Raw genomic sequence first — 27,235 nt, forward strand, 5'->3', positions numbered from 1 at the left:
GGCAGCTGCAAAGCCTTGATGCATCCACAAAGACCTCCAACATCTGACATCTGGCCACCCAGTGAGCCTCCAGGACAGAGGGGCTGCCCTGTCCTTAAGGGGCAGGCACCTCTGCGAACTGGCGGCTGCCACTGCCTAGGACACAGTGGTCCCTCCCAGTGCTCCTGCAAAGCAGCCTCTGCCCAGGCTTCTTCCTCGTGTTGGTTTCCCTGGCTCTTAGGGCCAGCCCCCACCCCCGCTTTGCACACCCCCTTGTCTCTGCTCTTACCCCCCTGGAAGACCAGTGCCTGGCACATCGGACAGACCTGGGATTCTTATTTGCTTTAGGACCCCGGGGAAGTCATTCAAGCTCAGTGTCCTCACCTGCAAAGTGGGCTGTTGTGAGGGGTCAATGAGATGCTTCCCCCGCACTATGCTGGCCACGTGGTAGGGAAGCCTCATAAACAGCAAATCTGTCCTAGCTCCTTCTAAACCCTGCCTAAAAGGCCCGACTCCGATGCCCACCACTGCATTTCCCATCAAGCACTACCTGTCTCACAGGTGGTTGAGCCGAGAACCAAGCCCTGGTCCGCCCTTTACTTTCATGAGCTTGGAAGGCATCACCCAACCTCAGCATTAGCTTCCTTCTCTGAAAGCAGCCAACCTAAGGATGTCTTCAAATTGGAAAGTTCTTACGGCCAGCCGGGAAGCTGCTGGACAGGTAGGGTCAGGAAGTACGTAAGGTTTCGGGCCTGGCATTCTCACAGGGCTCTTGGGAAAACAAACCTGGACGCTGAATTGGAAAGCAGAGCACGATGCGGAGAGCTGTGGAAGCGAGTAAGGAGGCTGCGTGGCCCCAAGGTAAGAGGAGGCCTGGGCCACAGGAGGTGGAGTCAAGGTTTAGAAATGGCTTCTGGGCTGGATCACAGTGTGATCACGTGCACCCTGGTTCCATGACCTGGCCGTGGCCATCTCTCATGCCAGCCCTCTCCTACACCTACACCCCTCCTCCCTCCTTCCCAAGAAGTCAGGGAGCCTTTGGTTATGGGAGCAAGTGGGGCAGTTACATCAGCCAGCACCCCAGACTCCGCCCGGGACGCCCTCTGTGCTCTCCCGGCTGGCTCCACCCCTCAGGCCCCATCCTGGGTGAAGGCCCCCTTCACACCTCCCCACAACACCCAGGGTTGACTTCTGGCTCTGGAGGCAGCGGCATCCAGAAAACAGCAGGAAGGGTGCAGGGCGCCCCTCCCGTGCCCAGGCCACCCTGGGCATTCAGAGATACACACAAAGCAAACTCTGGCCTCTTTCTACATATATGTACACACCGACAGGCAGCCCCAGCTGCACTCATGAGGCCTGGGGAAGGGCCTTCCGTCCTCCATCTTCGGCCTCAATCTGTCAAAACCAGCTTTTCTGTACAGACTGCTCACTCTTTTCTGTACATGAATTAAATATATTATCTGTCTTTGTGCTGAGTCACGGGATATTCACAGTACAGTGGGGGAAGAGGGGAGGGACTTGGGGGAGACCAAGAGTCCCCAGGGCTGCTCCTGGGGCTGAGGGGTCGGGCTGGGCAGGGGGCTTGTGTAGAAAAGCCGGGCCTGGCCTCCCCTTGGCCTTGTCATTGGAGATTCAGCCAAGTGTTGAGCAGACCTTGGGAATATAACAGGCGTGCTTGGCAGGGGTGGTGAGGGGTGACTTCTTTGGGGCTGCGGCCCTCCTATTCCCAGCCCCCTAGGGCAGGGTTCTCAGGATCAAAGCCTGTGCCTCCTATCCCACCTTCCTCTACCTCAGCCTGTGACATTTACACCCTGCCCTCTGGGGAGGCCAGGGGCACAGGGAGGCTGGTGCCAGGACTGGGTGGAGCATGGACTGGGCCATAGTGGCTGAGAAAGAGGGAGGGGGGAGGCTGTGCTAGCCCCAAGGAGCCAAGGCTGGCCTGGCACCAGTTTCAGGGTGACCCTGCATATCTGGGCATTGTCCCCAGGACCCTAGTCCAGGGCTGGCTTATCAGTGTCCGGGCAGGATAAGCAAGGGCCACTCTTGGGAAAGGGTGGACAGGTAGGAGCTTGGGTCAGAGCTCCAAGGGCAGTGAGTGATCTACCACCTGTCAATTTAAGGCAATCCCGTTCACGCTGGGGAGATGGGCAGGAGCCAGCTGAGGTGGCAGGAGTGCAGCGGGTGGTACCAAGCCACCTCTGGACTCAGTGGGGTACCCAGCAGCATACGGGGCTTCTGGCCAAGAGTGGGGAACGGGGACAGGATGAGGAAGTGGCAAAAAAGGGATAGGCTCCTACTCTGTTGCTCTGGGGACACCCTCCCTTTGGGTGGGGCGGTGGGCTTTGGCACACACACTGGCACCCAGGATTCCGGGGTCCTGGACAAGGTGCCATGTCACTTCCTGCTCTCAGAGGGGAAGAAAGTGAGTGATGTGTGGGCAGCCAGCTCCTGGGTGGGGAGGCATGGTGGTGCCCATGATCAGGGCTCAGTGCTCAGCCTGGCACCTGGATTCTCCCGTCTGTGTGGCTCCCACGCTGCTGCCCGAGCACCTCAGGGTGGGAAAGGGTCTGAGGTCCCTCCCTGCCCCCTTCTCTCCTCCTGGGAAAGCAGCTCATGCCCAGTGCCAGGGCAGGTGACAGAGGGGTTAATGTCTGGGTGAAGGCTGCAGGGGAGGCATGTGGGAAGTGGAAGAGAAACAGCCGTGGCCAGCAGAGCTGCCAAAAGGTCTTCTGGGCCAGCCACCAGCCCTGGCTCCTCTGTCCGCCCAGAGCCACGCTGACCCCATCCTGCCTGCGGTCGTGCTTGCTGTGACCTCTCGTCCCTGGGGCCGCAGCAGGGTGGGCACGGCTCAGAAGATGCTCTGCCTCCGGCTCTTCCCTCGTCCTGGAGAACAGAGGGGTGGGGGTGGGGGTGTGCTGCAGAGAGGAGGCTGGGCAGGTAGTGCCCCCGGGAGCCAGGAGGGAAGGGCTTTTTCCAGTGCTATTCTGATAGGGCCAGTGAAAGTATGCTCTCGGAAGCCAGTCGGTCCTGGGTTCAAATCCCATCTTTGTTACTTACCAGCTGTGTGAAATTGTGACCTAACCTCCCCTGTACCTCGATTCACTGATTATGAAATGGGGAGCATTAATAGTACCTATTCAGGGCACCTGGCTGGCTCAATCAGGAGAGCCTGTGATGCTTGATCTTGGGGTCATGAGTTTGAGCCCCACACTGGGTGCAGACATTACTTAAATACACACACACACACACACACAAAGTACCAACTTCAAGGGTACTTTATATGAAATAAAGCACTTGCCACATCTGAGGCCATCAGCTGTTCTAGAGACAAGGTATGGTTCTCCCAGGATGGATGTGAGAGAATTCAGAGTTTGCAGAGAGAATGTACGAGAGCATGCACCTTCACCAGGGCTTTGTCAGGGTGGGGGCTGACGAGGGACACACTGGAGGAGGAAGCCTGGGTAGGAGATAGGGAAACCAGCCCCTTCCCTGCGCCCCATGGGAGGCCAATGTCGGGGAGGCCCTGCTGATTCCCCACTGCAGGAGGGGCCGCGGGGCCCCACCTCTGTCTTAATGGGGGAGGAGCAGCCTGCGGGGGTGGGGGGGTGGGAGGGAGAGGCACGAGCCCCTACCTGGCTGCTGGAAGGCCAGGCCCCGGTAGCCCGGGTCCTTCTGGAGCTGGATCTCCTTCAGGGAGAAGATGGATGCCGCTGTGGTGAGAGAGGAGACAGGCAGGTAGAGAGCCAGGTGGGTGCCCCCATACCCACAGAGCACCCCACCTGGCTGGGCAACCCCCTTCATTCAGGACTGGCCCCGGAGCACCTAACTGGGCTTTCGGGAGGCTTCTTAGATCTTACAAGTTTTGCCCATAGTTGCAGACGGGAACACACGGAGGCAAGTCCTGTGCCCAAGGCTGCTCAGCCGGACCAGGGCCACTGGCCTCTTTGTTCCCGCTCTTCCACCCGCACCCGCTGCCCCTTTCTTTGGTTCTGGGGTGACCCTGGCCCCTCCCCCAACCTCCAGCAGACACTCACTATCTTCAAGCTGGTGCACACGTTCTCCCAGAGACCGGAAGTAGGGGTGACTCAGGGCCGCCTCAGCTGACATGCGACTCTTGGATTCGTACTGAAAGGCACAGGGTGGGCTATAGGGCCCTGGCTGGGGGACCCTGGGGACCCCTCTGCGCAGTGCAACTCCCACACGAAGTTAGATGGCCAGAATGAGAGGGGCCTAGGTGTAACCCAGGAGCCCCCAGAGTCTGCTGCCAGCTTCCACCTCCAAGCCAGCCCGAGGCCGTCTCCCCGCTCAGCTCCCAGGCCTCCAGCCACCCAGAGAAAACCAGAAATGGGACTTACAGAGAGTGACCTCCTTTTGGGATGGAAATAGAGAGGCTAAAGCCACCATGATCATAACGTTAATGACAGCAATATTAACGTGTAACGCCGACCACTACCCTTTACGGTGCGCACACTTCAAGACAGGCACCATACCCGGTGCCACGATCTCAATGTGTCCTCATGACCGTCTTATGAAACAAGAGTCATTAATTCTTCTTTGCAACCGAGGAAACAGGAGCCCAGAAAAGTTCTAGAACTTGCCCAAGGCCACACAGCTCACACGTGGGTTTGAGCTGGGAATTGGGTTCAGGGTGTGTCCGCTGACACACTCTGGGTGCAAACCAGTGCTCCTCCTGGGTCTGGGGGTGGGGTGGCAGGGTGGGACACGGGGAGAGGGGGAGCGGGGAGCACAGAGGCAGGCGGGTGGAGGGCCCAGGCGGGGTCTCAGGCTTCAGCGCGACTGGGAGGCCGCTGGTCCCCGGGGTGGGGGGGCCCAGCACACTCACCAGGAGGAGGCTGCTCAGGAGGTGGAGGCCGTCAGTGTCCAACCTGCAGGAGGAAGGAGCTGGCACAGGCCTGGCCTGGCTGGGGGGCTCGGGGAGGGCGTGTGCGGGTCACCTCCAGCAGGGCCGGCCAGGGCGCGGGGGAGGCAGCGCTACCTGGGAGCGTGGCTGATGAGCGGCTGCGGCAGGTACCGCGGGAAGCTGTAGGCTCTGAACTCAGACAGGGCCGTCACGCCGGGCCACGTCTCTTCCGTAGGGGTCCCTGGGGAGAGGAGAGGGTGTGGGAAGGGCAGAGTGAGGAGCCGGCGGGAGGCTCGGGGGTGCAATGAGGCGGCCGGGGCGAGGCGTGGTGCAGGCCGCAGGGATGCCGCGGCGCCGCGGCGCAGAGGGGAGCCCCTCTTCCCCGTCCGGCCCGTTAGGCGCCTGGGCTGGACGGAGTTCTGGTGCCCCTGGTGGCGAGAGGGAGGGAGCGGCCGGAGACTGACCGAGGAGTCGAAAGATGAGGTGCAGCTCCTCCTTGACCGTGGAGCCGGGGAAGAGGGGCCTCCCCGTGGCCATCTCGTAGTGGATGCAGCCCACGCCCCTGCGGGGAGCAATGGGCAGGGGCGGCGTCAGGCTGGGCCTCCCCGCACCCGCCCTTCCTAGGGCGCTCTACCTCTACCGGGGTGCCCAGGATGCCCTGCCTTGGCGGCTCCAGGGGTCCCGGCTCTGGGGTGGGCGGCCCAGTGGGCCACAGGGCCTCTCTCTCTGGGGCTTTCTCTGGGCTCCTCCTCACCCCGTGGAGTTTGGGTCTGCACCAGGTGCAGGGCTGTCTCAAACTCTGTCCCTCTGTGCCCCCTACTGGAAGACGAAGTCCAGAAATCCACGGCCTTGGGGACCCCCCGGCACAGAACACAGTGGCCATTCACTGGAAACCTGTGCTTTAGCTTTAAAATTGGGCCGGTTTGTCGTCGTTTTTGTTCTATACCAGATCATATGCACGTCAATTTTAACACAAATACAATGTACCCTTTCCAAAATTCTCCGTAGCACTGATGCTTCGTCGTATTTACCGTGGAAGCCCTCCTGGACCCTCCCGTAACCTACTGGGGAGCCCTGGGGGGATATTTCATAAGCAGAGCCTCGGGGGGTCTGTTTAGAGCCAGGGGAACCCTAACGTAGTTCACACTTAATTCTTTCACATCCGGTTCCTGCAGCAGGATGTCACGCGGCTTCTAGTCAAAGGAGGTTAGGCCGTTCCTTGCAGAGGGCCTCGAGGCAGCAAAAAGGAATGTGAAGGTATGGAATCCCCCTCACCTTGGTCCCATGGTGCTCACTCACCACATGTCAATGGGGGTGGAGTACTCCGTGGACCCCAACAGCACATCCGGGGGCCTGTACCACAGGGTCACCACCTCATTGGAGTAGGTCTTCGTGGGCACTGACTTGGCCCGGGCCAGTCCTGGGGACAGACATGCCACTGAACCTCCCATGTCCCTCTCACAGCACCCATATCCTGAGGAGGCTGTGCCAGATGCCGCACCCCCACCCCAGCCCTGGTGGGCTCTGGCTCTCACCAAAGTCAGCCAGCTTCAGCTCCCCCCTCTCACTAATGAGCAGGTTCTGTGGTTTCAGATCTCGGTGCAGGATCTTGCGGCGGTGGCAGTAGGCAAGGCCCCGGAGCAGCTGGAACATGAAAATCTGAGGGAGGAGGGGATGAGAAAGGTGAGCAGAAGGTGAGTTTGTCCCACCTGGGAGACCCTCTGTCTGCCCATGGCTTGGAGGGGTGGTGGGGTACCTGGAGAGCTACCTTGGTTCTCCACCCACGCTGTGCCCCATCCTCGATGGGCTCCAACCATCCCAGGGAATCCCATTCACTGGAGAGGGCACCGGGTGGGTGGTAGAGGAGAGCTCTCCAGCTCGGGAGCTGAGGGGGCGGCCAGGAAGGGCCAGGAAGCCCCGCTGTGTGTGGAGCTATGCACTTGGTTCTTTTTTTTTTTTAAGACTTTATATAAATTCATGAGAGACACAGAGAGAGAGGCAGAGACACAGGCAGAGGGAGAAGCAGGCTCCATGCAGGGAGCCTGATGTGGGACTCGGTCCCAGGACCCTGGGGTCACGACCTGAGCCGAAGGCAGATGCTTAACCACTGAGCCACCCAGGTGCCCCTGCACTCGGTTCTTTAACAATGACCAGAAGAGGTCATTCGTCCCTTCGAGCTTCTCCAGAAGCCTCCTGTCATCCTTGTGCCCATTTGACAGATGGGAAAACTGATGCTCAGAGTTGGAGAGGGGATTCTCTTTTTTGAGGGGATTTTATATCAACAGCTAGGTGGTGAAAGAGAGTGTGTGTCTGCATTGATAGGGTAGGGTGCTTAACACAGCTCCCGGTAGTCCCTGAATGGCAGTGACCTTGCACGCCCTCATACACATGAAGGTCTGAGTAGCCTCAGCAGCTGGGACCCTGGTGGTGAGAGTGGGTTCCCATGCTGAGCTTGAGAACAGATGGGTACTGAGATGGGGCGCCTGAGGGTAGGTGGCCCTTACGGAGACCCTCACCTTGACATTGTGCATGCTCATGAGGTTTCCGCAGTGGTCCAGATACTGCTTCAGGTCACTATCCTGGAACACAGAGCCTGGCTCAGCCCTAACCTGTCCTGACCCCTGGCCGGAAGCCCCTCCCTGGGCAGGGCCCAAGCTCTGAGCTGTCCTTAAACCTCCCTGGCCCACTCTTCCATGGGAGCATCTGAGAACCTGATTCTAGAACAAGGCCTGGGCGGCCCCCACCCTTTTCCCCCACCCCCACCACAGAGGGGAGAAGCCGCTAGTCCCAGCCCAACTCACCAGGTACTCAAACACCAGGGTAAGAGACCGTTCCGTATGGATGAGGTCATGCAGAGTCACAATATTGGCGTGCTTTAGGTTCTTCAGTAGAGACACTGTGGGGTGACAGGCCCACCTGGGTCCCTGGGGCCCCACATACCCCTCACACACTCTCCTCCTGGGAGCAGTCCTAGGAGCCCTCACGCCAGCAATGACCCTCAGCCCCCCAGGCTCCCACTGGGGCTCTGATTAATGAAGCCCTCCTCCCAGGAGCCCCCAGGGGTGCAGGACCCTGGGATGCTATACCCTCTCGGATGGCAGTGCAAGGCGCCCCCTCCTCATGCTCCAGCCGGATCTCCTTCAGGGCCACCAGGTTCTCCGTCAGTTTGCTGCGCCCTTTGAAGACTGTGGCATAGGTACCCTGGGGACAAGAACCCCAGCAGCACCAGCCACACTCAGGGCCCACGCTCCTCTAACCAGTGCCCTCCTCTTGGGCCTCTGCTTGGGCTGTATCCTTCCCCCTTCTTCTCCTTTCACTGAGATTCTGGCTTTGCTCCAAGGCCCATCTGTGACTCTGTCCCTCACTCCTCCCAGTTCAGAATGAACTGTCCTTCCCATGAGCCCCCAGCAGGCTAGGTGCCCTTCTATTGTAACACTCATTGTGTTTCTGCCTATGTTGGTGTTTACAGGTAGGTCTCCTTCCTGGCCTCCTAGAGGGAGAGGGCTGTGTCTTCCTCCTGTCTATAAACCTTTGCCCACCCCAAGGCCCCAACACAGAAGCAGGGTGCAGTGGTAAGAGAAACCGCTAATGGCACACAGTGTTTAATACCATGTGCCAGGCACTGCCTAAATGTATAAATGTTATTATAGTCACCTATTCTGATCTCATGACAACTCCAGAGAGCAGAGCAATTACATCTCCATTTGACAGAGGAAGAAACTAAGGCACAGAGAGGTCACCTAACTTGCCCAAGGCCACAGAGCTAGTAAATGGTGAAGTAGGGATTTGAATCCAGAGAAATACTTGCAGAAAAAGAAAAAGAAAAAAAAAAAAGACTGGATTATGCCCCAGAGCCCACGGGCCCCATTCCATCCTCATGTCCTCCTTCTTGAGGACTTGGGACCCCTCAACACTTGCAAAAGGCTGGGCCAGATTGGACTGCCAAGATGGTATGCCTATACGGGGCGGGGGCGATGAGAAGACAGGACAGGGTGTGCAGGGGGAGAGCCTGTCCCTGCTCCTAACTGGCCTGTCCAGTCTCTTACCTCCCCCAGTTTGTCCAGCTTCACGTATGTTTCCAGTTTCCCAAAGCCAATATCTGACTGAGAGGGAAAGACATAGGGTCCTATGAGCTGGAAGGCTCCAGTAACCCCACATACATGATACCTCCCAGTCAGCTTCCAGAAGGGAAGGGAATGAGACCCCCTGTCAGGGGGAGGGAACAACAGAGGCTAGCAGGGATGAGGGCAGCCACAAATCCTAACCCCGTGATAAAAGTGGTCCCTGAGCCTTAACAATACAGATTCCTGGGACCCACCACCTGGACTCTGATTCTGTAGGTATCTGGAGTGGGAGCCAGAGTCCATGTTTGCAAGATGCTCCCAAGGAGACATTATAAGCAGCCATGACCGGAAAGCACATGCCAGCTGCTCTATGGGTCTCACCATGGTGGGGCTCCAGCCCTGGGGGGGGGGCTCACCCAGGGAAGGGACGTTGACCAAGGAGCACAAGCGTGTGCATCAGCTGAGGCCAGCAGGTGGCACCAGAGGCCCACAAACTGCTGCAGGCCTCAGCTGGACCAGGCAAAACTGAGGTGTCCATGCTGGGGAGAGAGGGTGGTCCACCCTGGTGACCTCTGACCCTCCTGGGACTCACCAGGGATGCTCGGCGGGACATGCGGCTCAGTGGTTTGGGCAGGTCTGGACTCTCCAGCTGTAGCTTCTGCAGGAATTCCTGGGGTAGGCGGATGTCCATGGGCAGAGACAGCCTCTTACTGATGTCCTATATTAGCCGGGATGAGACGGGGACACCAGTGTCTGCTCCAGGTTACCTGGTGCTGTAGGACCCTTCCTTTTCACCCTGGGGCTGGCTTTCCCTATAGAAGCAACCCTAGCAGGGCCAGACCACGGGCTGTGACCCTAGGCTCACAGCTGCTTCAAAGACATGCTGAGACATCTGTGAACACCCGGGAGTTGCTGTGTGACCTTAGGAGGTCCCCTCCCCTCTCTGGGCTGCAGTATAACCCTCTATAGAATGAGATTCCTACGGACATGAGCCTATTTTTCTTACACATGGGCACATGCCTACGAGCCATAAGAACAGTGGTCAAGGGCAGCCCGGGTGGCTCAGCGGTTTAGCGCCGCCTTCAGCCCAGGGTGTGATCCTGAGGACCCAGGATCGAGTCCCACGTCGGGCTCCCTGCGTGGAGCCTGCTTCTCCCTCTGCCTGTGTCTCTGTGTGTGTGTCTTTCATGATTAAATAAATAAAATCTTAAAAAAAAAAAAAAAGAAGAGCGGTCAAATTGTCCAGCCCTCGCTATGTACCAGGACTGCTCTATGCGCTTGGGGTATATTAGCTTGTTTAATCTTCATGATGACCATTTTAACACAACGAGACTGGTATGCGGAGGTTGAGAAACTCGCTCAAGGTCACAGAGCTGATCAACAGCAGAGCTGGGATTTGAACCCACGAAGTTGGCTCGCAGGCCACCGCCCTCCTTGGGCACGCGTGGCTGGCGAGTCCTGCTGCACCCACAGGGGAGAGCCCAGAGCCCCTCACCTCCATGGAGAAGCGGCGCTGGTTCTGCCGCCGGTACCGCATGCCGGGGGACGGCTGCCCAGGGTCCTCCCCGCTGTCTGTCGGGGAGAAGGTGCCGGTCTCTGGCTGGGGGTCTCTGCTGAGAGGCCCGAGCTGCAGATCTGAGAGGGACAGGTGTCAGCTGCCCACCCAGCCCCTCTGTCCCCGGCGGGGAAGGGAAGGGGCAGGGACCTGTGCAGGGCAGGGGGGGCCTAGAGGGGCAGGGGGCGGCCAAAGGGGTGCGGGGGGCAGCCGGAACCCTCACCCTCATTGCGTCGATTGTGTAGCTGGTTGAACTGCTCTGTGAACTCAGTCAAGGACTCTTCGATAGTCTCGGTGCGAGGCACTGACAGGGAGAGGCGGCGCTTGAAGTTCTTCATCTTGTTCATGGTCAGCAGGGGCCAGGCAGTGGGGCCTGAGGCGGGGGAGCAGAGAAGAGCAGGTGAGAACAAGGCGTCAGGCCAGCCCACGCTGGACGCGAGAATTCGAGGTCTTGGTCTCCGTCTGCCCATTGAGCTCTGGGGCCCTGCATTCGGGAGTTGGGGTTGCATCTTCCTCACCAAGGTTCAAGGACCTAGCCCTCCTCCTCCCTGTGGACCCCGTTCCCCCCGGACACTCCCCGCCAGCGCCCCTGGGAAGGTAGTCACACTATGTATTGGTCGGTACAGCAGAGTACTGCTCATAATGATGTGCCAGCAGGATCCTGAGGGCCTCACCAAAACTAGACAGTAACCTGTGAGCTGCTGGAGGTCTAGAGAGTTCTCAAAAGAGGCCTGGAGGGGCAGGGAGTGGACCAGAACTTGGGCCAATAGCTCTTTACTAACTTGTGTGTAAGAGCTTGAGTATGTCAACAGTCGGTAAGCCTTACTGATTGACGCCCGGAAGCTGAGCATCAGCGTGGCCTACAGCCTTTGACGTAATCTGGTCCAAACCCCACTTCAGCCTGATACTGACCCCTGGAGGTCCCTCTCTGGCTGGTCCTAGGTCCCTGGATGACGGGAAAAGAGAGGGGACAAAGGGAGGGGATGTGTGCCTCTGAGCTGGCCCAGCCCCAGCTCCAGCTGAAATATGGGAGGTCGGGAGCTCGTCTCAGGGGAAACACAGAAGTTTGCTGGAAAAAGAGGGCCCCAGGGACAGGAGGCCGAGCCCCTCTCACGCCAGAGCCCTGATGGGGCAGGGTGTCCAGTCGGCAGGGTACACAGTAAGGGAGAAGGGTGGGCTACTCTGGCCCCCTCAAGGCCCCTTCCCTAGCCAGAAGGGGCTCCGTCCCTGTGGCCCCCCAGCCCCCTTGCCCTCTGAGTGAGGGGATACCCTGCTGGCCACGCAGTTAGACTGCTTCTTCCCGCAGACCCTTCCTTCTGTATCTTGCCCTGAAAATCCACCTCCTTCCCCAATCACCCCCCAACCTCCCTCCATGATTTCGTAAGCTCTCCATGGCAGCCCCTCATCTTGCTCTGCCCATATCTCCCTGCTCCCAGGAGAGCAGAGACCAAGAGGCCTCACAAGTGCCCCACCGACGCCCGCCCAGAAGGCATCCAGGGCCAGCCCTGTGATGTGAGGGGGCCACCCTACACGCTCTCCCAGCTTTTACCCGAACCCCCGGCACAGCCCATTCCCAATCACTAGCCAGTATCCTGTTGCCAAAGGAGGGGGCCACCAGACCCCTCCTGAGTCCTCCCAGCTGAAGGGATTATGGGTCAGCGAACATGTTTGCTTTGCTTAAAGATCATCTTTCTGTCCTCAGCCAGCCTGGAAAGGGTCCCTTCCCTGGGCCTGCAGGCTCCTGGCTGCCCCCAAATGCAGCTGAGCTGGGGCCCTGCAGCAGCCCTGAGCCAGAGACTGGGGAAGGCCAGGCCCTCCTTCCTCAGGCCGGTGCCCCTCGGAGTAGAGGTCTCGGGTCTGCACTGCCAGCCGAACCCATCTCTGTCAGTGGGCCCCGGAGTGTCAGTTGAGCTCAGCAAGTGAGGACTAAGTAGCTACTGGGGCAAGCACTGTGCTAGGCACTCACAGTGGTGAGTGAAGTGCACTCCCTATTTTCCAGGAACTCAGGGGCTGGTGGTGCCTCCTTTGATGAGAAGGTATCAGAAGCTCTTCTTCCAGCTTCCTTGCTGGGCTTTCCCAGCAGCCTTTGACTTTCCTGATTCTCTATCCCTAAGCTCATTCCTGCCAGCCAGCCTCAGTGGCTCCTCCATGGCCTTTGTGGGGTCGGGCCTGATGTCTGTAGGACTCATAGACGTGAAGCTCGCAGAGGGCAGTCACCCCGCCTAACACTGTAGTGTGCACCCAGCCAGAGGCCAGAGGGCATCCCATAATGGAAGCTTCGTGACAGTGGCAGCACACGGGTTCCAGGGACAAGAGGACCTAGAGATGTCCTTACCTGTTCCTCACATCTCCCAGCATGACAAGAGAGTGAAGATGTCCCCACTGGACAGGTCAGTTGTTTACAAAGTTGGCTGAACATGCGTAGCACCAGGGAATATTTTTAAAAATTCAGATCCCTGGGTCTCATTCTCAGTTTCTGGAACTGAGGATGGTGACTGGGAAAACGAATTTTTAAAAAAAGCATCCCCAGTGATTTGGACCTGGAGCCACGGTGAGAAGCATCTGAGGTCTAGGTGAGGGAGGACAGTCCACCCAGGTTTCCAGATTGCCCTCCTGTGCTGAGAGGGGGAATCCTCCTAGCTGGGAAGATGCAGGAGGGGAGAAGACATGCTGAGCGGAGCAGAAGCTCCCCCATCCCCGCCCCCACCACTCAGAAGGGGAAGAAATGTCTGCCCTGCAGACTCATGGTCATGGTTCTCCTAAGGCTGGGGCGGGGGGGGGGGGGGGGGCGGCAGGGGAGCCAGGCACTTGGCTCCTTCGGGTCTGAGCTCTGCCAAGAGGGACTAGTCACGCCCCCTTCTAAAAACAGGGCTCCCCCATAAAGCCGTCCTGCAGTCTAGGATTTATGGGATGGCATGTTGGGTTTGTGTTCAGGAATCCACCAGTAGCTGCCATAAATCTTACATCCTTGCTCTTGCCTGTGGGGGAGGGGGGCCCATTAAAAGCCTTCTAGGAGGGAAGCCCCCAATTTCTGCAAAACAAAAGAGAACCAGCCCTGAGTGGCACCTGCTCCTGCTGTCCCCTTGGCTCCTCTTAGGAGCCAGAAGCCACCAGCCTGGGCCTAGTTTGAGATGGAGGGTGGGCTGGGGAGCTGGAAGGAGGCTGAAGCTGAGGACGGCTTCTCAAGCAGGAATGTAGGGCCAAGCGACGCGGAGGGATGGGGACCAGCTGTCCTCCACCCACTCAAGAAATCCAGAGGAAGTGGTTGTCCCTGTAGCAGGAGGGATGGAGGTCAGATGTAAGGATGGACTTTCTGATGGTGACAGAGGAGCAGGCGGCAGGGGTGGTGACCAGAGCAGAGAGTGGATGCCTCTCTCCGCTGGGGACAATCGGGGCATTGAACCCGCCAGGGTCTTGGGTGTGACAGGGCAGACTGAGTAGTGAATGGTCTCCGTTGTTCCCGAGCTCAAGACATAAGATGGCTCTGTCACTTTTCTCTTGAGAGAATCAGCTCTTCAGATTTGGGGGTCAAGGGAGAAGGGAGACAGGAAAAAGGCCTGTCACCTTGTTGCTGTCTGCCCCTCACCCCCATCTGGAGACAGAAGGGCTCAGTGTGACCCAGCCCGAGGCCAGCCCAAGGCTGGGCACAGTGTGGCCTTTGTCCCTGGGCCAGGGAGCCATCTGGGGCTGTCCCCGTGCAACTGGTGCCAGGGGAAGAAGGAGATGGGCATCCAGGGATACTGGCCTGGCCAGGCGGGGCTGGGGGATGCTGGAGGAGAGGGCTGCCCCTCAGGAGCCGGGGGTAGGTCCCCCACAGGCAGGCCTTCCCTCCTGCCGCCCCGGCCCCCGCCAGGTAGGCCCGAAGTTCTCAGCGCACCTCCTGCCTCTTCCTCCCGGGCACACACCCACAGCCCAGAACTTCCTGCTGGTGCCAGAGGAGCGGGCGGCACCGGCGGGAGGAGCCAGGCCAGGAGGAAGCTCACACTTGCCCAGAGGCCACTATGTGCCCAGTGGGGAAGGGCCGAACTTCTGGAATGTTAGCGGAGAAGCCCTTACAGACCCGCCCGCCAGCCCCCCGCTGCCCACGAGGACGCCGACGCCAACGAGGCTCGCATGAGACCACCTGAGCTGCTCAAACCGGCGCAGCAACTTCCTGGTCGTTACCAAGCGCCCGAGCTCCGTGACCGAACCATGGCTCCTGGCCTCTCCTACCGGCGCTCCCCCCCCCCCCGCCCTCCCTTTGGGCTTGGCTGTAACAGCCACTTCCAGTTCCAGGCCTTTCCCCCGAACCCCGAATAAAAAGCCAAATTCATATTCTGGTGCCACCATTAGCAGGGCCGGATGGTGACACTTAGGTCACACTTGGGTTATATAATGTCTCTTAGCTTCGGCTCGAATCCTTCACTTGACAATTATTTATTAACAGCTACACATGCCGGGCACTGCTGTGATCTCGAGTCCCTTCACAAGAGAAACAGACGTGGGCAGCCCCGGTGGCGCAGCGGTTTGGCGCCGCCTGCAGCCAGGGCGTGATCCTGGAGACCCGGGATCGAGTCCCGCGTCGGGCTCCCCACAGGGAGCCTGCTCTTCCCTCTGCCTGTGTCTCTGCCTCTCTCTCACTCTCTCTGTGTTAAATAAATAAATCTTTAAAAAAAGAAAAGAAAGAAACAGACATGATTTCTGCCCTCCTGGTACTTACATTTTAATGGTGGGGAGCAGCACAGACAAGAAAATAAATATATAAAATGCACGAGATGTTAGGTGGTGCCAAGTGCAATGGAGCAAAATAAAGTAGCAAAGAAAAATGTGGGGTGGGAAGGCAGGATGTTGCGATTATAAACAGAGTGGTCAGGGAGCGGACCACCTAAACAGGTGGACGGGAAAGTGACATTTCAGGAAGAATTCCAAGAAGGTGCAGGCAAGGGAGCTTGTCATGCGGAATGTAGGAGAAGCAGATCAGCGCAGGAACAGGAGGTGCAAAGGTCCTGAGGCGGAAGCGAGTTTGGAATGCTCTAGCAACAGCAGTGTGGCGGTGGAGGCAGCCATAGGGGAACCCAGAGGAGACTGTGTCAGCCCCTCACAGGGAACAGGAGGGTTTCAGCAGATGAGTCATGTGATCCCACTTAGATTTTAACAGGCTCCCTCCGGATATGGTGTTAAGAACAGACTGTATGGGCAAGCAAGGAAGCCTAGTCAGAAGGCTACTGTAGAGATCCAGGTGACAGATGGTGGTGGCCGAGACCGTGTGGGAGCAGTGGAGGTGGTTGGTTTCGGGATATATTTTGCAGGTGGAGAAGCCAAAGGGATTTGCAGATGGATTTGTATGTGGGGTGTCAGAAAGGAGTCAAGCCAGGCTCTGGGGCGCTTTGGCTGGAGCAGCTGGAAGGACGGCCACACGAGGAACGCTGGAGCGGAGGTCCGGGAGGGAAGACCAGAAACTAGGTTTGGGGCAAGTGTTTGGTGTCCAGCGGACGTCTTGGTGCAGACGCTGGGTAAGCTCATGCGATGCGTGGAGCACGAGGACGGCGCCAAGAGATGTTAGCCCTTCTCTCCTCCTCTCTCAAGCTCCTGCTCAGATGCAAAGATGTACCGGAAAAGAGGCCCCAGATAAAACTCAACAAACATGCTCCACTTACAGCCTACGAAGTGCTCTGAGACCCCCGATGGAAAAGGGGCAGGCAGCAAGAGCACGGCCAGCTGCCAGCAGGCCTGACCACCTGACTGAGAGGGAAAGACTAGGTGGGCAGGGTCCCACCACCACCACCACCAGACTGACATGACTTGCCGGGGCCACACAGGGCGGGGACCCCCGGCCTCCTGGCTGACTGCTCTCAGCCCCGGTCCTCAGAGGGGAGAAAGCCCCCATAGCAGGCCAGGCCAGCCCACACGCCGTGTCCAGCTACTACAGACACAGCCTGCTGCACGCCCCCTCCCTGCTGCCCGGACAGCCTCCTCCAGGTGCCAGACCTGCCACCTGCCCTGGGTCTGGGCCACCTGCCAGGCCCGGACTGGGAGACTACAGAGGCAGAGAAGGAGGTTGCCAGAGCACCCAGGGAAGCAGGTCTCACAGAAGTGAGACTGGTGTAGAGGGCGGGGTCAGCTTCCTCCCTTAATCTCCAGGGAGCCAGGCTTCTCAGCAAACCCCTCTGAGAAGCCTTTGGCCTTCTCCCTGAATAAAGCCTCAATTCACAGCCTGCACCCAAGGTCCTTCGATCCAACCCCCTACCTCCAGTGCCTTGGGTCTCCCCAGTCCCCACAACCCAAGCTCGGCTCCAGCACTTGCATCCCTGCACACAGTTCAGGCCAGCTCAGGCCTGGGGTCTTCCAAGGCTTTCCTGAACCCCCAGGGCCCCTGCACGGCCCCCCAACTGGCACAGTCCAAGGAAGTACATCATTTCACAGGGCCACAGGGAGGACTTCTCCAGCACGTCTCTGGGAGGGAGGGTGGGGGGTGCCCTGCTCCCTCTGCCTGGTGCTGGGGACATACAGCAGAGGCACGTGGTGAGCACCTCCTGGGTTCCAGGAACACGTCACCCACTTTTCCGAGTCCTTCTTCTGCTTTTTTCCTGTTTTCTTTTAGATCTGTCTCCCAGGGCCCAGGGGCAGAACATGAAGGCTCTAACTCCCAGCTGCCCACTCTGCAGCCCAGAGGGTCTGAGCCTCCGTCTCTAAGGCCAGTCCCCGACCAGGATCCTTACGATAGGACACCTTCTGTTGCCCGCTCCCTGCCACCACGTCGGTCACTCTGCCACTTTGGGCCTTTGGGCAGGATTCAAGAACAAGAGGCCACGGCTGACCAAGTTTGCAGACGTCATGAGCTGGGACTTCAGAGACACTCCCTCCTCCCAGTGAGGACTGAGCCTCAGGGAACCCTGTAGATACCATCTCTTCCTTCATCCTCCAGCTGACCCTGCCCGGCACAGCAGCCCACAGCGTGGGGTTTCCATTTCCCTCCCTTGAGACAAACTTCAGGGGCAGTCAGTCAGCAGAAGCCCGGAGCCCTCATCATTGACCTCACCCTGCCCCAGCTCCAGCCCGGATGAGAGGCTGCAAGCCTGGGGCCTTCTGGGTGGCCAGAACCTAGGAGCACAGAGGCCTGCAGCCGTCCTGCCAGTAAGCAGATGCTTCCCACAGCCTCTCTTTGGAACGCAGGAAGCAGGCGGGGATGGCCTTCCGGGAGCCTGCAGGGCTAACCTGCAGGATGCGTGGTCAGGAGGTGAACTGTCTGGGGCTCAGGGCTGCCCTTGCTCTTTGGGCAAATGTGCCATTTACCCCTGCAGAGTGCCACCTGATGGAAGTGTCCCATAATGAGGGCCACATGCTGGCCAAGCCTGCTTCCCAAAATTCTCTGCTGTTTGGAATATGGAAGAAATCCCAGCTCTCCCCCTTACCAGCGCTGTGACCTGGGAAAACACCTCATGCCTTGATTTCCCTGTCTGCTAGATGGGGATAAGAGCTAATCCCAGATCCAACTGCCAAAAAGCTACCAGACTTAACTTTCTTGGTCACTTTCTGATGGGGTCACTCCCCTCTTTAAAATCCTTCCATAGAACACTGCCCTCAGACAAAAGTCCAAACTCCAGGGCTCAGCAGACGGAGCCTCTTGTATTTTGATCTGTCTCCTTCTGGGGTCTCGGCTCTCACCCCTCCCTCCCTGGAGGGTCCAGTTTTATGGGGTGTACTTGGCATTCCCAGAGTAAACCACACTCATGCCCCGCAGCTTTGCATGTGCCGTTCATTTGGCCTGGGATGCCCTTCCTCATTGGTAAGACCACTACCAAACTCAACTCAAGTGTCACTTCCTCTGGAAAGCCACACATGACCACACCTCCTTTCTATAGGTAAAATGGGAGGCTTCCTCCTTGTGGCTTCCAGACCAGCCTATGTACACTTGTCCCTGGATGTCGATGTCCTTCAGGACAAGAGCCCGGTCTCAGTGTTTTTAGGTTTATCTCCCCAGGCCAGCTCCACTCTGAGTACTAGGTCTTGAGCACACCTGGGGTGGGCCTGGCCCTGCCCTCTTTCTGGGCACACCAGAGCAAGGCCTGTGGTCTACTCGACCAGCCCCTAGGCCCCCAGACATTGTTCCTCCTTGGTTCTCCTGACCCTCGGCGGGAGCTAGAACATTAGCAGGATGGGTGGGCCAGGGACTAGGGGAAGCCAGCGTAGTGCTCGCATCTTCAAGGCTTCAGAAACGCATAACGTCTTCTAAGAGGCCTTCTGTGATGACTGCCACCTCTCCTCTGGCCTGAAAGCCCACTGGCCCCAGCCTATGGCATCCTGGACATCCCCAAGCAGAGAGTTTGGCTCCCTGGACTGTACCTGTTCATGTGTCTACTTCCTTCCTGGTTTGCCTATGAGCTTGTTAAGAACAAGGACAGGGTCTGACTCATCATTACACCCCCAGGGCCTTGCCCTGAGTGAACCCTCAAACGGCCAGCAAGTGAATATCTGAAAGCTGTGAGTTCTGAGTTCTAGGGCCTGTGTGGAGACAAGAGAGCAGCCAGGAGACGATCAGTTACCCACTGGGCTCAAAGCCTCAGCTCTAACCTAACCTGCCTTCTCTGGCCAGCTCTTGGCTCTGACGGCGGTAGGGGAGCAGGGAGCCACTGAGGCATAGGGGGAAGCTGCCTGCCCAGCAGCAACTCCCTCAGCGAGGTCTATAGAGATCTCTGCTACGGCAGATGATCCACAGTGAGGATGGACTGGGGATGGGGAAAGTCCCAATGCTGGGTTTCCACCAAACACCGTAGAGTCAGGGCCTTCCTCATGGGCTCCCATCCCTCAGGGGCAGATTCCCAGGGCCTCCTAGGTCAGGTGCACTACTTGGGTTAGACCTTGGCCTTGACCCCTACAGATGATCCCCCCTGCACATCCTGACTGCCCACTCTAGCCCCACACCAACCCTGCTGATGCTCACTCTGTTGCTCTCTTTTTGGCTTCCTAAGGCTCAAAGAATGGAGGCCCATATATCATCTTCTGCTTTTTCTTTTTGACCTTTTGGGAGGCTCTGGATTTACAAAAGTGACAAGATTGAGCAAGGCGCCCTTCACCAGCTCTGGTCCTGGCCGTGCAGAGCATCCCAGACCAGAGGCTGCGGCAAGGGGCAGTATAGGCAAGGCCTGGCCCCACATGGCCCTGCCTTCAGACCAGGCGCGCCTCCCCTTCCAGGCAGAGGGGACCCTTTCTCTGCTCCTTTTAGCAGGCTCCATATAAGACCCTCAAGGAAGTTCCCTCAGCCACCTTGCCCAGCATTTTCAAAACCCCAAAGTCTGGAACCTTTTCTGAGGTCTTCCTTCAGTCCCAAAGGAACCAGCTCACACCTGTCTCCTCTCCATTTGCTTAAGCGCAGAGGCTGGTGCCCACCATCTTCCGCACAATGAAACAGAGGAGGGGCAGCCCCAGTGGCTCAGCGATTTAGCGCCGCCTTCAGCCCAGGGCATGATCCTGGAGACCTGGGATCAAGTCCCACATCAGGCTCCTGGCATGGAGCCTGCTTCTCCCTCTGCCTGTGTCTCTGCCTCTCTCTCTCTCTCTCTCTCTCTCTCTCTCTCTCTCTCTCATGAATAAATAAATAAAATCTTAAAAAAAAAACAACAACAATGAAACAGAAGAGAAATAAGGCATATCAAGTTTGCCCACCTGCTAGATCTCCCTCGTCCATACAAGAAGCCCAGCTTTCCTGGTGGTCTGTCTTGGGATCTTTGTTAACATCAAGTGTGGCATCCCTGGGGACTTCTCAGTCCCAGGAGCAGGGAGGGCAGGACAGGAGGCTTTCCCAGCATCTCTAGACTGTATTCCTATTTATATTCCACTCCCAGCATTCTCCCCTGCCCCCTTCGGTAGAGCCCACCTTCCAACAGGACCCCCCACCTTCCAACAGGACCCCCACCCTGCCAATGTTCTCCAACCTTTAGGCAAGCTGGCCTCCTCAGCTCACCATGGCTTCCCTCCCGCCAGGTTGGGCCTAGGCAGGCCCCTCAGCCCAGACCACTCTCACTCCTCCCTGCCTCCAGGGCCCCCTCTGAGAAACCTCTGAATATCTCACCCTGGTCCAACACTTTGGTGCTGGTTTTTCCTAGGCACTCACTCATTCCATGAGTACCTGCTCAGGGCCAGCCACCATCCTAGGCTCCACGTCCTGTCTTCCCCTCCCTTGGCCTCCTGGCTGGACTCCTCCTGCTTCTCTCTCCCTCCCCCATCTGCCAGACTCACTTCCTCTACCTGACAACTCAGTGCTGGCCCTCTCCAGAGTTCCCTCTCCAGCCCTCTGTCCTTCCCCTCCACACACTCTTCCTGGTGATTTCACCCTCTCCCGTGGTGGAAACCACCAGCCACGTGCCCATGACTCCAGACCCACAGTTCTGGCCCCAGCAAGCCCCAGCATCTCAATGAGCGGGTCCGACTGCCTGCCAGCAGGGCCCTGCCCTTTGGATGCCCCGGGGTGGGGGGCATCTCACACACTAGAATAAACCTCACTGGGCCTGGAGGGAGCAAATCGTTTGACATGTGTTTTGAAGTGAGAAGGGCAGACAGACGTGCACAACTTGTCAAGCTCTATGTGCACTGCATATACACATGCCACACACACACGCTTATATGCGTGCACTTATTAAACAGGAACACCACGGATAATCCAGACAGATACAAGATACTGTGAGAAACTCTCCTGTCTTCTTGTTGCTAATTTGCATCCTCCAATACTTCCATAATGGCCATTCGTTGCTTATGTTAAAAGAAGTAACACTTCTTTTTAAATGAAAAGAAAGTATTTTTAGATTGAGATTCCAAAACTCTTTAGTGCAAGCCTGGGAGAACTATAATTATCTCAAACAGGGACTGGCAAACTTTTTCTGTAAAAGGCCAGATAGTCAATATTTTCAGCTTTGGGGGTCATACAGCCTCTGCTGCAATCACATGACCCCCCCCCCAGGTACCCAGGGACAAGATGGAAACAAGGGAGTGAGGCTGTCTTCCAGTAAACTTTTACTCGTGGACGCTAAAATCTGAATTTCATGTAATTTTCAATGTCACAGAGTATCATTTTCTTCTTTTGAATTTTCCCCAACCATTTAAAACTGTAAAGATCATTTTTAGCTTGCGTGCTATATCAGAACAGGCTGGATGTGGCTGAGAGCCCTGCCTTACTGAGACTTGCCCCTGAGCATCCATTGCCTGAAGGGCATCTGAATCCGGCACCCACCCATTCCTTTGGGAGGTGCTTTTTCTCCTCTTATCAGGCAGTGGGGAGGCCTTCCAGGGTTTCCCCAGCCAGGTGGCAGGAACTGGCTTTGCGGGCCTCAGCTGGGGAAAGCCCTCATCCGTGCTCTGGAGTTTGAAAGAATGGAGGTGGGGTCCTTCCTGCAGTCTCAGAGCACAGCTCACCTTAGCAGCAGGATTGGCAAAAGTTGGAACCACAAACCAGTAGTCTTGGATGGAGCTTTAGAAATCCCTTAGTCTGTGCCCTCATTTTTCAAGACTCAGAAAGAGAAATGACCTGCCCGAGGCCACTCAGGTTGGAGCAGCAGAGCTGAGATCAGAAGTGAGGGCTAATGACTGTGACTTCAATGCTCTTTTTGCTCCATTGGGGGCTACGAGGACCTGCCCAAAGATAGCAGTCCCTGCACGGGGCAGCGTTACAGCCCACTCAAGGACCACCCTGCCCTAGGGAAGAATCAGTGTCGGGTGTGGCCTCAGCCCAGAACATGGCACCCAGCCTAGCCACAGTGGGAGGTACTGGCAGCTGGGTTCCACACCAGGTACAGGCAGGGGGCTCTGGGACCCCTCATCTGGCCTACATCCCATGCCCTACTGGCAGAGGTGGTCTGGAGACCCAGCACTGCTCACATTATGAGTGATACCCTTGGGCACAGAACTTATCTCCTACCTGCTCTCAGGCACCGAATCCTGCCAGGATATGGGGGAAAGACAGAACAGGGCCTGGTCACCCAGCAAGGATCTCCTTTAGGGGCTAGAGGAGAGAAGTAGTCCTGCTTTCTGAAGGGCCCCCCATGGGCAAGAAAGGGTAGGCTTCCTTAGGGAAGCAAAGGTGTAAGGGCAGACATTATTCTGGAGTTTTTTCAGAACTTACCATAATAACAATAAAATGCAGAAGATCCTTGGAACCAGGGTGAGTAGAAACGTTTCAGGAAGAGCTCCCTTCCCCATCTGAGGCCTGATTGTGGTTTCTACAGGGACCGGCTAGAGGCCGGGCTACTGAGAACCACCAAGTGTGGCCCAGTGACTCCATTGGCCACTGCCCCTCGCTAATGACATGAGGTGAGGCAAAAAGCCAAGAGTATCACGGCCACTGTCTCCCTGACATCCTCGCGAGCACAAGAAATAATACTCCCACTCTCCCCATTTTCTCAGTGAGGAAACAGGGTCCTGCGCCTGAGGCAGCATTTACTCACCAGCAGGGGCAGGATTAGAGTCAACCCCGAAGTTGGTAAACTGCCCCCACTTGTGCTGAACAGAGGACAGGCGCTCGCATATGAAGAATGAATGAATGCACCAGCTGATTAGAGAGTTGCCTTGTCTGTCTCCACGCTTTCAATTCCAGGGAAGACTTACTTAATGTCAGTAGGTAGGGTGGGGGCACAGGGTGAGACCTCAATCCACAGTTCCAAGAAAGAGGGTCTCACCACCCACCTGTCCCTTCATAAGTTCTGGCCAATGTGTCTGAAACCAGGGCACCCTGTCTTACCAGGGACACTCACGCCTACAGGGAGCTTCAAGACCCTTTTTGGTTGCAAGCCAAACCTCATACTTGCTTCCCTACCCCTCCTCCCCTGCAGATGAAACGGGTAAGATATCAGGAGCAGATGGGCTCCCTTCAGACAGGAGTCCTGGCTGAGAATTGCCTACAGCTCTCCCTCTTCTTGATCTCCTGGGGCACCACTGGCCAGCTCTTGGCAGGCCCGGCCCCAGCTCTGCGGTGATCCTGGGCCTCAGGCCCTCTGCCTGAACCGCGGTTAGCTGGCCTTAGAGCTGGGGGCACCGGTATGCACGTAGCCGTGGGGACCAGGACAAGACGGGACTAACCACAGGGAGCACCCACACCCTGGAGATGGCAAAGCGCCCACTCAGCAGCAAATGCCAGGAGGGCAAAGGGACAGGGTCCAGGGCCAGGGAGAGAAGGGTTTAGGGCAGGACACAGGGCTACAGAAGAGAAATGTGACTTGTTCCCAACAAACGAACAAGGTGAAGCTAATCAGGTGAGTTTGGACTGGGGCCAGCCACTCCCTCACAGAGGCAGAGCAGAACAGGAACTGCAATTCATTAAGTAGCCCGTGAGGGTCTTCTTACCCCCAGGGGAAAGAGGCCTTGCTGGAGGCCCCTAGGAGCCGAAGGCTGTGGGTTTTCCAACTTCCAGTGCCCACCGGGCTCATGCTGGAAACTAGAGGGCAGAGTCCCCACAGCACAGATTCCTAGTCCCCTTCTAGCAGGTTTCCATCCATCCTTTCCAGGATGCTTAGGGCCCAGCCTGCTGGGATTAGGAAAGCTTGCCTGGGTCTCTATCCCAGAGCCAGGCATAGTGTGATAACTGGGAAATTTCCTTCCCAAATAACCATGCACAATTCAGCTAGCAGTCATTGAGCATCCGCTACATGCTAGGCGCTATGTGTTATTTCATTTAGTTCATCTAACAACCTACAATTATCCCCCTTTCACAGATCACAAAACTGAGGCTCAGAGAAGCTCGAAAGTCTGCTGGGGAGAGGAGGGTTAGCTAGTATGTTCTAGACCTGGATTCCAACAAGATCCTGGTTTGCCCTCCTCTTTAGGTCTCAAACTCAGGGAAGGGAAGGAATTGGGAGGGATGGGTAGAGATGCTGGATAAAAGTCCTAAACAGGGTGACCCCAGAAAGAAGAGGCATGGTTGCGGTAGAGAGTGAGAAGACCAAACTAGGCTCTCTGGGCTATAGCACAGGGCATGTTTGCCCCGGGAAACAGGAAGGCCCAAGCCAGAGTCTGGATCTATAGAGAAAACAAGTACGGCCCTAAAGGCAGCATCATGTCCCCTGGGACCTAGGGGTTGGCTTTAGAGGAGGTGGCTGGATCCGATGAGATCTCAGACCAAGAACCTACTTGTTCCTCGGATGTGGCGTCTTCTCTCCTGCCACCCTGGCACAGAACAAGTGAAAGCCTCCTTACCTGGAGCACCACACCCATCTATCCCCCTTTCTCCTGAGGACCAATGTTGAACCAGAGAACTCCAGAGCCGGCCAGGATCTCCCCTGATGGGGCAGGGACTGTGAGCAGGGAGCTGTGAGCTAGATCCCACTTATATGAGACTTGGGGAAAGCTGGTCTCTCAGAGTCTCTCTTTCCTTGCCTATCAAGCGGGATGGTAATACCCACTTTATGAAGCAGTGTAACCCACTGCTTGGCACCCAGTGGATATTCTATACATGGTAGCCACTAAGGCATTCAGAAATCGGATGTGACTTACTGAAGTCTATTCTGACTTTGGAAACCCCCATAAATATGGGAAGAACGAGGGCTCCATTGTCCTGGAGGGGCATGGGCAGCCAGCGGGGAGAGTCCCAGGAACCGAACAGGCAGTGAGGCTGCAGGGGTTGAGGGGAGGCGAGCCTCACTGGCTGCCTGGGAGATGGCTGGGGCAAAGTAATCTGAGGCGGTAGCTTTGCTGTGGCAAGGTGACCCTCTCTCCAAACCGCCTTCAAGATGCAGACCCAAACCCAGAAGCCAATGTTGCTTGGGGCCATCCCTGCCTCCCCTCAATGCTAAGCAACGTTTCCCAGCCCACTCCCGAGGCCAGACTAAAGGTAGGGGATCTCCGTGGGTGAGGGTGCCTGTCAGCATCCTCCGGGATTCTGCTGCCCCAGCCCAGAGGCCTGGAATGTGCTGTGTGCCCATCTCATATGGTCCTGGCCATAAGGGGCAAGCTCGTGCTGGGAGTGAGTCACAGTGCCCAGGCCGCAGCTGGGGAACTGCTGAGGGTTGGGCTGGGGGTAGAAATGAGATTCCTGGGGAGCTGACCCCCACCCCTAACACAGCCCTAACTATCCTACCCCTGCTGTCAGGAAAGGGTTCAGGGAGCATTAAAGAGGCCGCTGGTGCCTAGGAGGGTGCTGACCCCACAGCACAGAAAATCAGGCACTGTCTCAACAGCCCGCGCCCACAGGGCCTGCAGACGCTCCAGGGAACCCCCGCCTCCGCGGCCAGCAGGGAGAGAGAGGAGAGGCCTCCGGTCCGGACCCCATTTCGGATTTCGGATGATTCCCGATCCTCTCCCGCTTCCCCCGCCGCCCAGACAGCAGGATCCTCAAGCCACACGGCGCAGCAGGCCCCCGCCCGCCTTCCCAGCGCCGGGTTAACCCTTCGCCCGGTGCTGCTGCTGCTGCTGCTGCTGCTGCGGGTCCCCGTGGTCTCCCGGAGGGGGTGCCCGGGGGGGCTGCCATCCCCAGGCCCGGCCCGCCCCGGCCGGCTCACGTGTCCTCCCACCTTCATCCCGGGGCTCTGCCCTCCCACCCCCCAGCCTGCCGCTCCGCAAAGTTCACCGCAGCCCTGGGAGCCCCTGGGGCGCGATCCGGCCCCGCGCTCGCGCGGGTTCCGCTGTCACGGAGACTCCCGACCCTTGCCCTTCCCCGCAGGAAGGCCGACGAGGCAGCGCCGGTTCCGAGCCTGGGTGGAAACTTTGCTCCTGGGGTTCAGACCGCAGCCCGCGGGCCGAGGGAGTCCCAGCGGAGGCTCCCGGGGGCGGGGGCGGCGCACGCAAACCAGCGCACCTGCAGCTCGGGAGGGGCCGCTCCGGGCATCCCCCCAGCCCCACCCGCCCCCCGGCGCGGGATCCCGGGTCTCTTCCCTCCCGCCGCCCGCCCCGGGGCCAAGCGCTTGGCGCCTTTAAGAGCCGCTCCGCGTACCTCTGCTCGGGCTCCGGGCGCCGCGGCCCCCCGCCCCCGCCCCCGCCCCCGCCCGGCCCTCCCGACGCTGCCCGGCGCCCGCGGGACTCACCGCGCGTGTCCTGGGGCCGCGGGGCTGGGCGCCGGGTCCGCGCCCGGGGCTCGCGGAGGCTCCCCCCACTCCGGAAAGGTGAGCGGCTCCCCGAGAAGCTGCAACCTGAGCAGCTGGAGGGGAGGAGGAGGAGGAGGAGGAGGAGGAGGAGGAGGAGGAGGAGGAGGAGGAGGAGGGGAAGGGAGGGTGCAAGGAGGTGGGGAAGAGGAGGGAGGGGGAGGAGGAAGGGAAAAACCGGCCCCCGCCAGAGTTTTTCACGTGTACAAGTTGACTCCTCCCCCGTCCCTCCAGCCCTGCCCACAGCCGCTGCCAATCCCCAGGGCTCCCTCTGCCAGGGTGCCCACCCCTTTCTCCCACTCTGGGAACCAGGGTCCAAGCGCCTCTTCCGGTTTCATTCCTAGGCCTGGCCTCTGCCAGCCTTCTGGGGCCGGCCGGCCCGGAGAGCCTAGACTAGGCGATGAGCCCCTCTGCATCGGAGCACCCCAGGACTGGAGCCAGACCACCAGGGGCGATTCGCTGACGGTGCCTTTCTCCAAAGGTAGCTTGCTCACCTTCTGAGTCTGATCCTGGATCCCAGCACCTGGCACCCCAGGAGCTTATGCGCACAGATCCGCCCTGTTGTGGCCGTATTCCCCTTTAGGGTTCTTGGCAACAGTAGCCCCCGGGCTCTCCCTCTGCCTTGTCCGGTGGAACTTGTCACTTATCTTTTGGGGCAAAGCGCCCACCTGGTGGACCCCACCTCTTCGGGGCCGCCATGAAGCTTCACTTTTAGCCGTTACCCCCACTTACTACCCCC

At 58.1% G+C, this 27,235-nt stretch overlaps 1 protein-coding gene across 2 annotated transcripts; it reads right to left on the bottom strand.

Moving 5' to 3' along the window:
* Positions 1–281: 281 nt before the first annotated feature.
* Positions 282–26,593, bottom strand: CDK18 (cyclin dependent kinase 18). 2 transcript variants are annotated; one of them, XM_055334316.1, is made up of 16 exons: positions 26,440–26,593; positions 10,683–10,832; positions 10,400–10,539; positions 9,497–9,622; positions 8,887–8,943; positions 7,927–8,041; positions 7,642–7,736; positions 7,357–7,419; positions 6,376–6,499; positions 6,140–6,260; positions 5,305–5,402; positions 4,976–5,081; positions 4,823–4,865; positions 4,014–4,104; positions 3,612–3,689; positions 282–2,862 (listed from the first exon to the last, which is right to left on the bottom strand). In XM_055334316.1, exons 2-16 carry the CDS (start codon positions 10,804–10,806, stop codon positions 2,828–2,830), a joined length of 1,416 nt encoding a protein of 471 aa, XP_055190291.1. In that variant the 5' UTR covers positions 10,807–10,832; positions 26,440–26,593; the 3' UTR covers positions 282–2,827. The 2 variants fall into 2 exon arrangements, with proteins under 2 accessions (XP_055190291.1, XP_055190290.1); XM_055334315.1 differs by having other exon boundaries at positions 10,400–10,476; positions 26,440–26,569.
* Between the last annotated feature and the right edge of the window lie 642 nt (positions 26,594–27,235).

Source organism: Nyctereutes procyonoides, unplaced genomic scaffold (assembly GCF_905146905.1).
Source record: "Nyctereutes procyonoides isolate TBG_1078 unplaced genomic scaffold, NYPRO_anot_genome, whole genome shotgun sequence".
Lineage (NCBI taxonomy): Eukaryota > Metazoa > Chordata > Mammalia > Carnivora > Canidae > Nyctereutes > Nyctereutes procyonoides.